General features: G+C 33.6%; 1 protein-coding gene across 1 annotated transcript; it reads left to right on the plus strand.

Annotated features, from left to right (window-relative positions):
• The first annotated feature begins 5,498 nt into the window (after nt 1-5,498).
• Nucleotides 5,499-11,110, plus strand: LOC126801481 (uricase-2). Its single transcript, XM_050528846.1, has 8 exons — nt 5,499-5,767; nt 5,840-5,932; nt 6,181-6,256; nt 7,151-7,260; nt 9,631-9,722; nt 9,856-10,029; nt 10,126-10,216; nt 10,768-11,110. The coding sequence occupies exons 1-8, from the start codon at nt 5,555-5,557 to the stop codon at nt 10,849-10,851; spliced, it is 933 nt and encodes a 310-aa protein (XP_050384803.1). The 5' UTR covers nt 5,499-5,554; the 3' UTR covers nt 10,852-11,110.
• The last annotated feature ends 5,575 nt before the right edge of the window (nt 11,111-16,685 follow it).

Raw genomic sequence — 16,685 nt, forward strand, 5'->3', positions numbered from 1 at the left:
TCTGTTTACTTTTCTTTGTTTATATCGCGAGTAACTTTAAGGTCTAAAGGCGCTTATCACAACACCACTAAGCAATATCTTGTTGCTACTTCTTTGAATCACGCGGAGATCATTACTCTCCATGAAGCAGTTAAAGAATGTGTTTGGCTACGGTCACTTGTTCGTCATATTCGTGATTCTTGTGGATTAGTCTCTATAATTGATCAACCTACGTGCATTTATGAAGATAATACTGCTTGCATAGAGCATACTAAGTTAGATTTCATCAAGGGAGACAACACCAAGCATATCTCGCATAAGTTCTTCTACAATGTTTAACAGTAGAAGTTCTTGAATGTTCAGATTAATCAAGTAAGTTTAGAAACCAATGTTGTGGATTTGTTCACTAAATCTTTGCATAAATTTACTTTTTGTGAAACATATGAAGAGCATTGGCATGCGTCATTATCAGAACTTTAGAGCTTAGTAGGCTTCAAGAGGAGTCTACATCACATGTTAAGATCATTAGTAATTGGTGTGTTGTGCTATTTTTCCTTTCGTTCAAGCTTTTGTTTTATCCAAGAGGTTTTTGTTTTGCTTGACAAGGTTTTGACCGAGGCAACGTTCTGCGCCGTACAACCTAGGGATGCGACACAAGGAGGAGTGTTCCGGGAGAATTATTATTCTACCCTGGTGTGTATCTTAGCCTTATTAGGTTTCTTATGAGATTGTGGTTATGTAATGTCTATATATAGGCCCCCATATCATTCAATAAACTTATGGTTATTGAAAGGAGCACTTTGTGCAACGTTCTTAACATGTTTTTACCTCAAGTTTGACTTTGCTTAGCTCTTATTGTTGTAGTATTGAGTCATTTAATCGAGTTAGGAGTCTATTGTGGTGTTGGTTGTATTTTGGTTCTAAAACAGGTTGAAAACACATAAATTGTCGAGATTCCTATTTAGAGTATGATTCCTTGTGTAACTAGGAAGCCTAGTTAAATTAGGAGTCTTCATTAATCGGCATTTCTATAACATTTGTGATATATGGAGAATCTTACTTGCATTAGGAATCCTTTTTAGACTAGGAAACGTACCATTTGGGAAAATCCTACTTGAACTGAAACTCTTATTCCGTAACTTTCCTAATTGTACTTTCCTACTCCGTAACTTACTTGTCTTTATTCTTGTCTTTTACTATTTTCAGATTTTAAAGATGAGATTTGTGTAGCTAGAATGATGAAAAAAATAGAGAAAAAGAAGCAAAAGAGGAAAATAAAGAAAAAATGAAACACCTAAAATGGAGAAAAAAGAATTTATCAAAGGAATAAAAAGGAAGAAAAAGAGAAGCATAAAAATGAAGAGAATAAAAAGAGATAATGTAAGAGAAAAAGAATGAGACACCTAAAAAGGAGAAAACAAATGAATTTATCAAAGGAGATTGCACCCACTAATGACAAAAATAAGTGAGAAATTGAGGAGAAAAAGTTCGAGCTATAATATTCAAGGAGCCAAAACTCTTCTATAAATAGCACATCATTCACAAAGAAAAATGATCACTTCTCCTTAGCATTCAAGAGTTGAAACTCTACCAAAACACCACCATAAACTTCCCTCACAAATCAGCCAAGCCGTCCACCCCAAAACCATCATCATTTCTACCGAGTTTTACTTATTGCAGGCAATGGTCTAAATATCGCTTATCGGTATTGTATCGGTATCGTATTGGTCGAGGGGTAAAACGATATATCGGAGATATATCGGGGATATACCGATATCTATCAGTTTTATCGGATTTGCTTATTTTCAATAAAATTTATAAAATTATACTTCAATATGTACCAAATAAACTAAAAAACGGTACTAAGTAAACTAAAGAAAATAAATACTTGATTTTGTGACAATTAAAGTACACGAATGACACATAATAATAAAAATGGCATAAATGCTGATTTGCACCCCAAACTTGGCTGAAATTGTCAATTTCCACCCCGAACTTGCATTTGAGTCAATTTACCGCCTAAACTTGGTAAAAATTACCGATTTACACCTCGAACTTGTATTTGAGTCAATTTACCTCCTAAACTTGGTAAAAATTACCGATTTGCACCCCATCCGTTAAATTTAACTGTTTCTATCCAATTTTGCGTCACATGTCATGCATTTAAGGGGTAATATTGTCATTATATATTTATTCATATTGAATAATGAAATAAATTAATAAAATTACTTAAGAGGAACACTTGCTACAATGTTTGTTTTTTCGAAACATGTTATTGATTTATATATTTATTATTTTATGTGATATGGTATGTTAAAAGATATTAGAAAAAATATAAATAAATAAATACATTGAAAATTAAAAATAAATGTGTGTTCCGAGAGAATTACTATTCTACCATTATGTGTGTCTTAGCCTTATTAGGTTTCCTGTTAGAGATAGATTCACATCTCTGTAATAGATTAGGACTCCGAATCCTACGGGATTGTGGTTATGTAATGCCTATATATTGGCCTTATTATCAATCAATAAACGGTTACGTTCTGTTCTATTAAGTCGTTATTATTCTCGTTTTGTTCATCCTCCAACAATGTGTACATATAAAAATATATTTATACACAACACACTATATTTGAATGGGTGGGTATATTGAATATATAATTCAAAGTAGGGTTAAGTAGGTAGAAAAAAGATGTAAATAAATAATTTGATTAACAAAATAATCCTCATTTTAAAGAATATTTTTATTTGTTTTTAAGAATAATATAAATAGAAAATGACAACATTACCCCTCATGTGCATGACATGTGACGTAAAATTGGATAAAAACAGTTAAATTTAACGGATGTGGTTCAAATTGGCAATTTTTACCAAGTTTAGGAGATAAATTGACTCAAATGCAAGTTCAGTGTGCAAATTATCAATTTCAGCCAAGTTTGGGGTGAAAATCGGCATTTATACCTAATAAAAATATATATTTAAGAATGATTATTTATGCTTGAAATTCATCATATATATTTAAAATATATATAAATGAAAAATATATATGAAAAAATATATATAAGTTTTTCAAAAAAGAGAGGAAATAAATATTAAACAATTATACAAAAATTGAAAAATAAATAAAAAATCAAAGTTTGACCGATATATCGGAGTTTGACCGATATTTGACCGTTGACCAATATATTCAACTGATATGGTGATATCGTATCGTTTTCTAAATATCACCGATATATCGCCGATATATCCGATATTTAGAACACTGATTGCAGCCGTACCTCTAAGGTTCCTACATGTGTGATTCTCGCAACTTATCTCCATTGCTTTGTTTATTTGTGTTAATCTACGATTCTTTGTCTATGAAGATTGTAGTTTGTTGTTTATGTGGAAGTATTGGTTTTGTATTTGTTTCAAAATTTTCAAATTGTATTTGATATGTTTTTTAGACTATGTCGAATCTATGTTCTTATAATTATTGAAGTTTGTATTTCTATTGTTATGTTCTACTCTTCTTTTACTTGTTCTTAGATTATTTTCAGATATGTGCATACAAATTTAGTGCTTGAATGCAGTCCCTAAGATTGTATTCGAGTGCTATCTTCATCATCCATATTGACACAAATCGAATCATGCCTTAAGTAGGTTCGATTTGTGTTAATTAAAGTGGGAAATTCTGAAAATTTACATGTACCCCATGGTGAGTGATGCCACCGTGAAGCATGTCTCCAACAAAGATTTAGTGTTTAAATGTAATCTTGTTTGATTTCTACCCTAAGTGTTGTTAAACTTGATTGCATGTAATTTATGTGAGGCTCTAAGTCAACCTAAACGTCAATATAAATCTTGCATGATTAGATATTCCCCCAAGACTCTAATTGTATTAGTGTCTAAAAGTATGTATTCAGATGAATTAGAATGCATGATAGAACCAAACTTGTAATTATGTGGTGTATTGGTGAATTTGGTCTAGTTTGGTAAAGAAAAGTCGATCATGTAAATAGTAATTTAGGTTTTATTTTAGTAGTTAATAATTAATCTCAAACTCTTTATTATTTGTTAACACTAAAAGTTTAACATTCTCTTCAATTCTCCGGACTGAACGATCTCTGCTTATTTTATACTAACAATGACATTTTATATGATTAATTGTATGATGCTCGCGTGCTCTATCAATTATTATTCAAATTATTCTCATATTTATCATACTACACCAATAAGTACTATAATTTTAACCCCTAGGAAGAATAAGCACACCTACAAATTCTTCACAACATTCGAGCCATTTTTAAATGAGTTTTTTTCCCCAACAGTTCCTCAATTCTGGTGTACCTACCAATGTGATACCTCAACTCTTAATCGTACCAATGTGATACCCAGACTCTAGTATTGCTATCATTGAAGTACTTCCGTTAGTTTTTTTCAACTTTTCCGTTATCTTGGTGACGTGGCAAGTACGTGAGGCCCACAAAGAGGGTTAAAAGACAAAATTAACCTCATCTGAGAGGAGCAATGTTTTTCCCGCCCTTTACCTTGAGAAAGACACCCAACAATTCCAATTTTGGCGCCAATTTTCCCTCCCTACTCCTTAATTTGTGTCTCTTATCTAAACTAAAGAACTACCGCCAACCAGTCGACCACAATCTGATAAAACCTAGATCAATCTCATTTTCTATTTTTACCCTAGCACTTGTTAAACTAACAGAATAAATATAGAAATTTATATGGAACATCTCATTTCCACAATCTCATAAGAATATAAAAACACATAACTTAACGAAATTCAAATACATGTTTAAGTACCATTAGTTGCCACCTTTTATGTTGATATGCCATGATTTTTGCTTGTAAGAACTAATGGTACATGTAGTTGAATTTCGTTAAGTTATGTGTTTCTATATTCTTATGAGATTGTGGAAATGAGATGTTCCATATAAATTTCTATATTTATTCTGTTAGTTTAGATAAGAGACACAAATTAAGGAGTATGGAGGGAAAATTGGCGCAAAAATTGGAATTGTTGGGTGTCTTTCTCAAGGTAAAGGGCGGGAAAAACATTGCTCCTCTCAGATGAGGTTAATTTTGTCTTTTAACCATCTTTGTGGGCCTCACGTACTTGCCACGTCACCAAGATAACGGAAAAGTTGAAAAAAACTAACGGAAGTACTTCAATGATAGCAATACTAGAGTCTGAGTATCACATTGGTACGATTAAGAGTTGAGGTATCACATTAGTAGGTACACCAGAATTGAAGGACTGTTGGTGAAAAAAATTCTTTTTAAATCTCATAAATGACACAAATACCTAACGATTGATTTCCGATATGCAAAAAGGAAATAAAAGGCCTAAAACTATGGGCATGAGAAATGCATACAGCAGTTGAATACTGAATATACGGGGGGTTGTCTAAGAACTGTGGGCGAAATGACATTACTGACAGCCACCTTTGTCCGACCATTTCTGTCTTGTTTTGTCATTTTGCAGCTGCCTTTTCCGTCCTTTTATATAACGTGAGCACCACTCAAACAGGCGTGAAGGTCTGAAACTCTTGTCGGAATCTAAAACCATCATCACAAAATGGCAGCGAAGCAAATAGAGCAAGGTCTGAGCTTGGAGCAGAGGCACGGCAAGGACCGGGTCCGGGTAGCCCGGGTCTGGCGCAACGGACCCGACGGACGTCACGTGGTCGTCGAATGGAGCGTCAGCATCAGCCTCCTCTCCGATTGCCTCGCCGCTTATTCCCGCGGCGACAACTCCGACATCGTCGCCACTGACACCATGAAGAACACTGTAAGTCATGAGTTTTATGGGAATTGAATTCATTGAAAGGGAGATAGATTTGATTTCGTGTCATTTTTCCAGGTGTATGCCAAGGCTAAGGAGTGTGTGAAGCAAGTTTCGGTGGAAGATTTCGCAATTCTACTTGCAAAACACTTCACATCTCTTTACGACAAGGTAATTTTACATGATTTTTTTTATATATTTGTATTTTTGTTCATTACTTAGGTGAAGATGTTCTTATAGCTAAAGAATTAGATTAGACTAGGTAATCCTGTTGCAGTAGGGTAGCAAGTTAAAGATATGGGCATGTTGCCGTTTCATCTGATCAGTAGTGTTATTAGTTCATTTTGATTGATTAGTCGGGATTTTGATTTATTGCACCTAATATTATCGAAAAAATCTTATGCTTGTTATTTCTGCAGGTCACCTGTGCCATTGTAAACATTGTGGAGAAGCCGTGGGAGCGTGTATCTGTTGGTGGCGAAGCACATGAACATGGTTTGTTTTATTTTCTCTTGGATATAATTTGGGAAGCATGAGAACAATTAATTCTAAATCACTTCCTTGCCCCCCCCCCCCTGTTTTCTGATCATGTACCACAAAACTTCTTGCATGTCTTTGTTATCACTTTTATGGGGTTTTTGTCATTGCCTTCTTGGTATGGGCACAAGCTCTCCATCATTTCCTGTTAGAAAGCTTATTCAGTTTTGCATTTACGAGAGTTTCTTCTCCGTTCAAAGTTCAAACACATGTCTTTAACACATGTCTTTAAAGGAGTTTGCACATTAAATTAGAAAAAGTATGTGTTTTTGCCTTACTAATGGTTGAACTTTGATATTAAGCACTGATCGTTTATAGTTGGTTGCTGGTTGCAATTTGATGTCAAGATTTTAAAGATGTGGCATTGTAAATAAAAGACGATGGACTTTTTCAGAGTTAATAGTTCATTGAAGAAGATTAAACTAGGTTTCTCACTTTATACTGTGCTTTCTAGGATTCCAGAGACTTATAACTTATATCAGAGCAGTGAAACTTTCAAAATTAAATAACAGACAAAAGAAAGGAGAATATTAGAAGGCATTTATTAGCTATTTGATTCAGTTGGCAAATGTGTTCACAAATTCTTATTAATTATTCCAAGCAACATCTTGAGAGGTCAAAAAATGAAAAAGTAAAAAAGAAGGTATGAAATATTGAATCATTTGACTGCAAATTTTACTCTGCCATCATTCTGCTTTCTAAAGTTGAGCAAAAATTCAATGTTAAAAAGAACATTGAGTAGTTTTCCTCATAAACACTTGAGCTCGTTCGACCAAAAAAAAAGAAGAGAAAGAGTTTTCAGTCAAGAACCAGAGTACCTGTTTTTATTTACTTTTTGGTCTTTGTTAAAAGGTTTCAAATTGGGATTGGAGAGGCACACAACAGAAGTCATTTTGGAGAAGTCTGGTGCATTAAGGGTGACTTCTGGAATTGAAAAACTGGCTGTACTGAAGACTACACAGGTAATTTCATCCGTCCCTCATATGTTTCAAAGGCAAGAACAATAAGATGTGAGCCCATATTATAAGCAACCACAGTGGATTTCTTTGTACAACATAATAATCATAATGAAAAAGGGTTAGACACCCCCTGAGGTTATAGACTTTTCACTGAGCAGCTTGCATTTCCGAATTGAAGTAAACTCCCATAGGATTTCAATATGCTTACACATAACTCCTTCATGAGGCAATTCAATGCACGGAGAAGAATGAATGAAATTGTTTAATATGTCCTTTAGTGCAGTGGTGTTAGGTTATTGATGTTGATCATGTAGGTCTTTTAGTCTCTGATGTGATTCTCTTCCAGAGCCACCAGTACTAGTCTAAGGCTTAGTTTGGTATTCAGTTTTGAGCATAAAATAATATATATATATATATAGCACATCTCTATAAACACACCGATTTTTCTTTGAATATAGTTTGATTTATCGAATTTGGTTTAGTTGAAGACTATTGTTGTTCCTGCCACATTCAGAACCATATGCAAGAATGGATTACATTATAGATTAAAGGAGGTTAGAGGGAATCCTAAAATGACATGGGTCGGGCTAGGACTGATTAAGGAATAGCATGAGTTGCCTCAATGTTTAGCCATAAAAAGGTCTACATTGAACAGTAATGTTGCTTCAATATTTCATCCATAGAGTTATTAGTGCATAACTGCATATGAGTTGTTGTCTAAGAGGACTAGTGTGCCTTTGTGTTCTCTGAATCTACCCTTGTAGAAAAGATCTTCTGTGATGTCATCAACATACAGTCTGCAGTATCAAGCTTAATTATGACTTGTTTTTTTTAGAACTTAATTATTACTAATGTAAACAAAATGGTTTTGATTGTGTGTGTGTGTGTTTTTTTTTTTGGCTGGGGAGAGGGGGGGGGGAGTTTAATAGGATATTGATATGGCTGCAATTAACTGATCCTTACTTTGTACTGGTAAAAGTGCAGAGATTGTGTGGATTGGCATTTTCGGTATGCTTATAACAACTCACTGTTATTACCGGAACTGTTCTTTGTGTCAATACTTCTGGAAAATCGTCACTATAAAAAAATCAAGCAAACTGGTGATGGTCCTAGTCATTCAATTATATCAAAATGAATGTTTTTGGTAACAACTAGAATTACCACGGTTAGCCTCTATTTATCTGATACACATGGATGGCCAAAGGACCTCCAATGTATTGATTGTTTTTTTTCGTTCAAACATAAACTGTTTCCATCGTCATAGTGGAAGGTCATCCTTTGGTAACCACAAGGGGTTAACGAGTTGTGTCACCCCAAGAATTGTCTTTTATCTGGTCTATATGTATAAATTTATGGCAAAAAGGCCGATTTGCACCCCAAATTTGGTCATAATTGTCAATTTGCACCATGAACTTGCATTTGAGTCAATTTACCTCCTAAATTTGGTAAAAATTACCGATTTGCACCATATCCGTTAAATTTAATGTTTTTCATCCAATTTTAAGTCACATGTCATGCATTTGAGGGACAATATTATCATTATATATTTATTCATATTTAATAATGAAATAAATTAATAAAATTACTTAAGATGAACACTTGTTACAATTTTTTTTTCCTAAACATGTTATTGATTTATATATTTATTATTTTACGTGATATAATATGTTAAAAGAGATTATAAAAATATAAATAAATATATTGAAAATTAAAAATAAATGTGTGTTATGAGAGAATTACTATTCTACCATTTTGTGTTTTAGCCTTATTAGGTTTCCTGTTAGAGATAGATTCGCATCTCTGTAATAGATTAGGACTCTGAATCTTATGGGATTGTAGTTATGTAATGCCTATATATATGCCCCATTATCAATAATTAAATAGTTACGTTTTGTTCCCTTACGTCGTTATTATTCTCATTTCTTCCCTCCTCCAACAATGTGTACATATATATATTGTTGTACACAACACTATATTTGAATGGGTGGGTATGTTGAATATATAATTCGAAATAGGATTATGTATGTAGAAAAAAGATGTAAATAAATAATTTGATTAAAAAATAATCCTCATTTTAAAGAATATTTGTATTTGTTTTTAAGAAAAATATAAATAGAAAATGACAATATTACCCCTCATGTGTATGACATTTGACGCAAAATTGGATGAGAACAGTTAAATTTAACGGATGGGGTGCAAATCGGCAATTTTTACTAAGTTTAGGAGGTAAATTAACTCAAATACAAGTTTGGGGTGCAAATTGATAATTTTAGCCAAATTTAGGGTGTATTTTGGCAATTTTGCCTAAATTTATTTAACTGCTGCTTCTTATACTAGTTGGGTTGAAGTTCTGAATTGGGCCTATGTTAGCAGTCAGGTTTTGAGGGGTTTATTAGGGATAAGTACACAGCTCTTCCTGACACCCGAGAGAGGATTTTGGCTACAGAAATCACTGCATCATGGAGGTATGCATTTTTTTTTCTAGAAGCTCGATATAGTGGGTCTTAAGAAGGTTTCTAATAGACCACTTTTTTATTCATGATTTCCTCTGTACAATAGTTTTCGAAGACATCATTTTCTGAGATCAAAGTTATGCAGGTATCCATATGAATCTATCTCTAGCATCCCTCAGAAGCCACTGTACTTCACTGAAAGATACCTGGATGTGAAAAAAATTCTGACCAACACATTTTATGGTCCTCCGAAAGAAGGAATATACAGCCCATCTGTGCAAAGCACGCTTTATGATATGGCAAAGACTGTACTCAAGAGGTCTCTCACAGACAAACTTCACAATTCATGCATGCTTGCCTATATACATATTCCATCTTGCTCATTAAAAGTAACTATTGATTATCATGTTTCCAGTTTTCCTGACATAGAAGCTGTTCAACTGAAAATGCCAAATCTCCATTTCTTACCTGTTAACATCTCAAACAAGAATGGTACTATTGTGAAGGTAAGTTTTTTTTTTTTTTGTGCATGTCAAGTTTGTGGATCCAGTCCTTCAGCACGTCAAACAATCACTAATTGATTGATTTTCTATTCTATTTGTTTTCATATAGTGACTTTTTTCCCTGTATGAACTATCTAGTTTGATGATTAGGTTAAACTTATTTTTCTTTTGCTACAAGTTAGAAAAACAATTGTTAGCTAGCTGGTTCATGCCGGCAAATAAAAGAAAAAGAAAAGATTAATACTACCTGTAGAGAAAAAATTTGATTGGAAGCTGATCAGCATGCTTTGACATTAATCATTATAAAATAAGTGATTACTTGTATGATAACCCTAATCTCGAATGGTTTTAAAATCAGGAAGGAGGCAAACATTTAACCTACGAATTTAATTTATTGAAATCCTGGGTGAAATAGAAATAGAAAAAAAAGTTCTGTGGTTTAATATGTTGATGTAGTATGATTCATGAAAGCTTTGCTTTGATGTGAATTTGAAATGTTTGATGACAGTATTACTGGTTCATGAAAGCTTTGCTTCTTTTGTTTCTTTTGGCAGTTTGAAGATGATGTTTATCTACCAACAGATGAACCACATGGATCAATACAAGCTACCCTAAGCCGTTTACAGTCAAAGTTGTAGTGCCAATTGTTTGTGCGCTTGTCTGTTTGAAGCTACTAATGCTTGACTTCCGATTCTGGCAGTCTGCAAATTGTGAAGAATTTGCATTATAAATAGTGTACTATGGCTGGGACAATGCTGAATAGCTGGGACATTATGGAAGTTGAATCCAAAAAATAAAAAATAAGAAACTGTATATGTACTTGTGTAGTTATGTAATTCATCACTGCTTTTCTGTTGAACCTTCTTCTGTTGACAGGGCGTGATTGTCTTTTTTTTTTTTTTCTTTTGATTCTTGTTTATTTCGTAAACATAGATTAATTATATACCAGGCTAGGAGTTAATTAGACACTAATGTAAATCTGGTAAATGGGGATGGCGTAGTGGGATGTCGTTTCCGGTGGGAGAGGAATGTGCGATGCAAGTATTAATGTAGTGAATTGTTGATGGTTGCTTCAAAAGGGATTGTACAACGGGAATCTGAAAATAAATGAAAATGCCGAACGTGTATAAATAAAAATGTAATTTATTAATAATCAAGCGCGAGGTTACAATCTTTGTGAACTCTTCTGATTTTATCTCCGTATGTAACTTGGCTCAAGGGTGACATGCACTTGATCTTGAGAATTTGAGTTTGGATTTGAATTTGATGAAAAACGAGCGATTTGGTAGCTTGATGATTCTTTGTGGACTTGAGTTTGAATTTGGATTTGATGAAGAACGAGCGATTTGGTAGCTTGGCGGTTCTTCGTGGACTTGAGAGACTTCGGGATTTTCTCTCTTCTTCTTCTCAAGTCTCATTCTCTTCATGCTGGAATGGGTATTTATAGTGTTATAGTGTCAAGGCTTCTATTTTATAGAATATTTTAAATGACACTAAAATAATAAATTTCTTTAATTGTATAATTAAATCAATATGTATTTTCTGATTAACTTAAAATTAGTTATTCTCATAACTAAATTAAGCTGAAAATAATTGATTTAATTTATAACTGTTAAAGAATTTATTAATTTAATCAAATGTCCGATTACCATTTCGAATCGTCAATGACATTCAATTTTTCGATTTAAGTCGGAATCACATAACTTCGATTACGATCATCCATTTATGTGCTGACACGAGTTTTATTCGGATCCGCACTAATTTTGTTGACTCTTGGGCCACGTGTGTAATTTTGTCGGGTTCTTGGTCGATTTAATCATTTAACGAAGATAATTTATTTCATTAAATTTCATGTGTCTACAAGGATGTATAGTGACTGTTGGGTCAGTGCAGCATAGTTTTGTGGTGGCAATTTATGGAGCTTCGAACCATTAAACAAGGAGTCTTTCAATTTCTGGTCATTCATACCAGTGTTGGTTTGATGAAGTGAGGTGGTTATTCTGAGCAGTCCTATTTCCAGCAATTTCTAGACCATCATAATTCCTAATTACCATCAGCCGTACCACCCAAAAAGACCATATAATTTGGGCCTATTCATACTTGTGCTAGCAGAGGAAGAGATTTTGAATATGGTTTACAAACATAATACAAACACATGTCAAGACCTAAATCTGGACATTTCTATAACTTCGACATCCAGCACTGAAGGTGCTCTAGTCGGGGAAAACTGAAAGTCAAGACTGAAACTGAAATCATGATTAAGCACACAGAACAGCCACAACTGAACAAATTATTGTATGGATGAATTGATGAGATACTAATGTTGTGTCATAAGCTATCTCTTACTTGGAGTCAATGTAGCATCTACAAAACTCAGAGAAGCAACCTTCAATGGCTAGCTTATAACAGTTTCTGGTGCATTTGTAGATACTGACTTGACTAGGGTTGTGTTTAATCAACATTACAGAGAGAAGCAAACCTCTGAACAATCTCATATCAACAAGCTGACAACTTCGATATGCTGATTAGACACATCATGTTTATTTTAGAAACAGTATGAGAAACAACCTGGCTAGCCTCTAATTTAGAAAACTCGCAACAAAGTGGAGAAATTCTGTTGTACGGAGCTGCATAGGATGCATCAGTATAATCTACCATACACACTTACACACACAATACGTGCATTTTATATAAGCCCTCTATTAACCATTCAATTATGTATGTATAACATACAACAGCTAAACCCAACAAAGTGCATGAATTGACTAGTTATTATGTCCAATCATTTTCTGTTTACAACGGTCGCCGAGAAAGTGACACCGTTATTCAGGATATTTACTTTCGTGCCATCGAGTTTTAAAATGACGTATGTGCCCTTTTCTTGGCACCTCTAAAACTGAGAGACAGAGGGAGCGAAATGGTTTGTTTAGCTCAGAGGATTGTTCGGACTTCGGAGCTCAACTACGCGACGATAGTTCCATCCACAGACGCGTAAGCCTTCCTTTCTTCTTCTTCATCACTTATGCGTGCGCCCATCTTTCAATTACCCGTCCGCGCGTAGCGTCCAGTTTCCGGTTTTTGTTGCTTCACCACAAATGTGTCATAGCTTTTATGGTGAGTTTGAGTTTTCCTTTACATTTCATTTTTCATCAAATGAATTTAATTGTATGGTGAGTTTATGATTAAGAAGTTTATTTCTGTTTATACAACTGATGATTTGATGAAAGATGTTTAGTGAGTTTGGATGGTTTATGTATAACGGTTTTCCTTTGGGTAGGTTCTCAAGGCTGTTAATTGAAGGTTTGTCATTGTATGGATGTTGGTTCTTTTTCTTTCTGCTTGTCAATTTCCCCAGAAATAATCAATTGAATAGAGTTCTCATTTGCTGCTTTTATATTACAGGCAGTAGCTTCTAAAGAGTTTCCATATTGAAGGAAGGAAATTAAAATCCAAGCTTGGGTCAAAAGCAGTAGATCCATCAACAAACCTTCAGGTAATTCTCTTCTCTTTTTATATTTGTTCTTTTGATTTTTGAAAGTAAATGAATTTCTTTCAGTGCTTCAAAGTTCCAAAAGATATAAAAGATATTTGATCACAAACCTCTTACATGGCTATTATCAATTCGGAAGATGACGTGCTGAATAGCTAAAAACATCCAACTAAGTTAATCCTTAAATACTTTATATAACAGACAACCTTTTTAATGTTATAAATTTCTTTGTTCCCTTTAAAGCTTTGCTATGCAAATGACTTTGATTGATACTTGGTCTCTTTGGCTAGAATGGATTCTAATATGTCTGGCTGATATATAACTATTTTTCCTAATATTTACGGAGGTCATCTTTTGAAAGCAATTTATGTTACTATATCAGATTGGGTAAATCCTTTTAGTTATCTCTGCAGCATATCAGCTATCAGCAACAAAAAAAAGAAAAACATCTAATTTCTCAACATTTGAAGCGACCAAGCAACTTTGTGCAGGAGAAAAAGGAGCAGGCAACAATTGTGGACAGACTCCAGTATGTAAGTATGTAATAGCCTAACATCTTTTGTATGGAAGAAAATAGAGCAGGAAACTTGTTGGTCAGACTCCAATAAGTAATTTGGGAACACTTTTTTTATATGTATAAAAATAACTGCTTTTAAATTAGCCGTAAACAAGAATAGCCTCTTCTCTATATTTTGCTATTTTGTGTAAATTAAAATTTATAACTAAGATGGGTTGCTTTAATGTAGGCTGATCTCAGTTTGGCTTTAGATTTTATTTTTATTTTTGTTCTGCTGGATTATATAAATAGATTGGTCCGGCTCTGAGATTCATTTTTGGTTGGTCTTCACTTCAGTGAAGGTTTTTGGAAATTTGAAACAAGAACTTCAGTTTGCCAATTTGTGTCTACATAGATGTCAAGTAAAAGACTAAGCATGTCCGGTGTGTAAGTATGTCACTGTGACCACGCACTTTCAGTTGTTAAATGGCTATTAACCATTGATTGTGTTAGGCCAGATTATACAGTTTAACTTCTGGATGTGTCTACAATTTCTATACATCACCTCATTTAAACAAGGCAAAATTGCCGATTTGCACCCTAAACTTGGCCGTAATTGTCAGTTTACACCCCAAATTTGCTGTTGGATCACTATGTCTCCTAAACTTGGTAAAAAATTGCCCATTTGCACCCCCTCCATTAAGTCTAACTTTTTTCATCTTCTGCTTTACGAATATGATTTATGAAGATCTTCGTCGATTTGTTCTCTTTCTATCTGGAAACGAAGCTGAACAGAAAGCACATGCTTTATACAGCCAATCTAATCATTTACAATTAACTTCTTGGGAGCTTTTCATCTGTTTCTGATAGAGAATTGTAAATGTCTTTATTCTTTCCTCTTCTTTGTTGTCTGTATTTTTTTTCTTCTTCTTTATTTTTGTAGTTTGTGTTGGAATTTTGTGTCTCTTGGTAATGAGTTTTTTTTTAATTTATTGTCCAGAAACTTCTAGTACTTTTGTGTAATAGCTCCCTGATTGTTTATGTTTAAGGTAATGCTTCTGCCTCTGCTGTTTTGGGTTTGTGTTGTTTCATTACTTTTTTGCGTTCTATTTGAATCTTGATTCTGTTTATTTGTTTGTAAACTTTTTAGGTTGAAGCAGGTGTATATCACTTCAGGTAAGCTTTTATTCATTCACCTTTCTTTTTCATGTGTTATTGGTGATTTGAATGGTAAGATTGCTGATCCGGGTGAGTGGAAGGGTTGTGGTTCATGATAGCATTTAGGATTTGACTAATACTATGAAGGAATTATGGATAATTGTAGGGATATTTACTGATAAGTTGAAATGTGAAGGTGGTTTATGAGCATTACATAAGTGTGAGTAACTTAGTGCGTTCAAGTATCTTCAATAATTTATTGTCTTCCCTTTCATAAACAGTCACCCGCGTATATGCTTTTGATGTTTGTTTTATTGTTTTGATTTATGCTTTGTTCTTAGTTTCAGTTGGTTCTTTGTTTATTTTGCTTTGTTCTTTGGTTTCTTGAATTCTAATTGCTTTATTCATGTGAAAAAAAATTTGGTTTTGCAGTTTTGTTTCTTATAGTTCTTGGATTTGTATATACATTTTTGGTACTTGATGACTTGAAACTTTGGGAAGTTAGAAGTTATTTGTAGGTTATCTCCTTAGATTTCCTGTAATGGTTTTGTACTTATAATTGTCATATCGATTCAAGTGATGTAACTCAGTCCAGACATTATATAAACCAATCATTATTAAATTGATAATTTACAAAATCAAGTTGATCAAAAACTCATTGTATGATTATTATTCTCTTCACCACTAAAAAACAATTTTGTTAATGTTTCAGCTATACTTGAAGCTGTAAGGAGAGATAATTTCCAAAGCATCACTACTCAGATACCATCTATCTGTGCATTTTGAAGGTACAACTTGAATGAGCCAGGAATGTGTTCTATTTTTAGTTCTGCATTATGATAGTTTATTCTGATATTATATTTAATTTGAATTTGTTTTCAGTAAGTGTTGTATAGCTAATAGATTAGTGTATCTTTTATTTGATTTTGCAGTTTTTTTTTGGTCTTCGTTTGGATTTGGATATAGACTGTTGGTACCACATCACTTGGAACTCGGGGAAGGCATAAGTCAGCTGAGATTGCAGAAAGGTTTTTGGATTTCAGTTGTCTCTTTAAATTTTGCATATTATGGTTGTATATTAACAATTGTCTTCTTATTTCCAAAAACAATTTCAACTCTAACAAGTCTATATCATAACTGTTATTGATGAACGCTGTATCTACGTAGACTGTTTTGAAACCGGCTTCTCTCTTCTCAGATTGTGGATAATGATTGAGCTATGTATAAATACCTCTTTAATAGGTGTTACCCCCAATCTCAGCAGCAGCAGAAAGAAGCCACAAAACAAAAACAGAGGGAGCATCGTGTATTTCAGACCAAGACAAGAA

The sequence above is a fragment of the Argentina anserina genome, chromosome 7, assembly GCF_933775445.1.
Source record: "Argentina anserina chromosome 7, drPotAnse1.1, whole genome shotgun sequence".
Taxonomy (NCBI): Eukaryota; Viridiplantae; Streptophyta; class Magnoliopsida; order Rosales; family Rosaceae; genus Argentina; species Argentina anserina.